The following is a 2120-nucleotide window of genomic DNA, read 5'->3' as shown; positions in this document are numbered from 1 at the left end:
GAAAATAAAGTCTTGGTAAAGTATTCTCCAGCGTCTCCTCGTTCCTCGTGTGTGTGCACCGTGACATGTGCATTCTGACCTAAATCTTGTCTTCACAGACCTAGGCTGAATATACCAATTTTGTGTGTAGGGTCCAAAATAAACCCAAATCAATAAAAAAATGAATAACCCCGACTGGCAATTAAGAGTGAAGCAAAAAAAAAAAAAGTAGTAATCTATTACATTTCTAATTTTAGATAACTATTTTTGATTACTTTTAGATATTTTTTTTTTTACCTACTTGTTTTATCACATTGACTTTAATAAGAAAATCTTGTACCATATTTGTATTTAAATACAAAGAGAAAGAAAATGTATTCCATTATTTGTTATCAATAACATGAAGTGCATGAAACATTACATAAAGTCAGGCTTTCCCAAACTGGGCGTTGTGAAGGAACTGCAGCAGGTTTGTAATAAATTGATGCTAATAAAGCTAATTATTAATCCAATCTTAAAAATATAAAATTTTATATATAAAAGAGAAGAATTGTGGAGCATTTTTTAAATATTAAGTAATCATGTAATCAATAAAAAAGTAACCGTAATCTGATTGAGTATTTTAAATTGTAACAATCTAATTACAACTATTTTTGGAACCTGCAAAAACATTTTAGACATCCTAGATAAACTTAATTATTAGAAGACATTTTATGATGGTTTATACGTCTGATTTGTGTAGCTTAATATCAGAGAGGCTCACACTATCATTTTTTATAACCATGTATTATGTTGCATTTCCTAATAAAGTTAACGGCCACTGCCAATTTATACTTATCCTATTTTTAAACAGTTTAACACACTTGCTGAGTGTTAAATTTGGATCCCATGTGTCTCTTAGTAGGCTAACCTGATTCTCCCATGTGGTCTCTCAGACTGGATGGACATGTAGCTGGTGGCGCTCAGTCGTGAGGCACTGCTGGCACGGGAGATAGCGGATGCATCGCTCATGTCACTGTCTGATGACCTCGCAGACATGTTGTCACAACTCCTCCTCTGATCCTTATACATCTAAACCATCAAAGACAAGAAAAAAACAAATCTTTAATACGAATTAAAAATCTGGCATTCATAACAGCACTGACAGACACATGAGTTGGAGACCTGAAAAGCAGTTTAACACTCACATCTCTCCTGTTTTTGAGCTCTGCCTCTGGGTCATGACCAGAGCTGGCAGAAGAGCCTGGCCGATAGGAATGTACTCTCATTTGCAACTGACGAGCCCGCTCTTCCACTGCTAGTGCTACATCAAGACAGAAAGGGAAAAAAGCAGAAAAATGCAACAGGCGACAAAATAATCTCATTTAAAGTAGCACAGACAGATAAGAACATTTGGACAACAGTCGACATCTCTGCCTGTTTACATTGGCTACGTTTACATGCACAAATTTTGGTTAAATCAGACTGAATTCATTCCGACTGATGAATCTGAATGTAGTGTTTACATGAACGCTAAAGAAAGTGATCGCGCTGATGTGCGCTTTTATATGTCACAAGCTTCAAATTGGAATTTAATTTATTTTACATGCGCACACTGCACAAATATAGAGTTCCCTTTCATGGGAACTTCGAACTGCATCCTCTAGGGGTCGCTATGGGGAACGCCTCGTTGTGACCTGTGTCTGAAGCATACATTGAAAAAACACCAACAACACGTTGGCCGGCGACAGCCATGACGTCACTACCGGTGCGACTATAGTATAAATAGGCGCCGGGAGAACACATCATCCTCTTCTTCGTCTTCACTGACTGTTTTGTTTGAAGCATGCATTTCCGTGGTAAGAGCGATCTCTATTCATTCATTATGGCGAGCACTAGCAAAGCGTTTAGAAGATGTGTGCATAAGTGTCATCGTTATTTGACACCCGATGAAAAACACAATCTATGCATTGTTTGTTTGGGTGAAGAGCACGCACGCGATGTCCTCGAGGGGGCAATCTGCATGCACTGCGAAGGTTTTTCAATGAAAAAGCTCCGTTCTCGTTTGTCTCTTTTTTAGAGTAAAGAGGGGCAGCCATCTGCTTCCCGCGGTTCAGGACCCACCGCTGCTGAGGCACGGAGGAGAATGAGCTCGTGGGGAT

The 2120-nt window shown here is 38.7% G+C and overlaps 1 protein-coding gene across 1 annotated transcript in view; it reads right to left on the bottom strand.

Annotated features, from left to right (window-relative positions):
* rims1b (regulating synaptic membrane exocytosis 1b) overlaps positions 1-2120 on the bottom strand; it is a 75323-nt gene that overhangs the window by 10502 nt on the left and 62701 nt on the right. The window contains exons 22-23 of the mRNA XM_016507220.1: positions 1167-1282; positions 890-1050 (exon numbers count right to left, since the gene is read on the bottom strand). Coding sequence (XP_016362706.1) covers positions 890-1050; positions 1167-1282 — 277 coding nt within the window. The remainder of the gene's footprint in view (positions 1-889; positions 1051-1166; positions 1283-2120) is intronic.

The sequence above is a fragment of the Sinocyclocheilus anshuiensis genome, unplaced genomic scaffold (assembly GCF_001515605.1).
Source record: "Sinocyclocheilus anshuiensis isolate Anshui unplaced genomic scaffold, SAMN03320099.WGS_v1.1 scaffold1448, whole genome shotgun sequence".
NCBI classification, from domain to species: domain Eukaryota; kingdom Metazoa; phylum Chordata; class Actinopteri; order Cypriniformes; family Cyprinidae; genus Sinocyclocheilus; species Sinocyclocheilus anshuiensis.
Note: the sequence above shows the minus strand (reverse complement) of the source record. Positions and strands in the feature narration are given on the sequence as shown.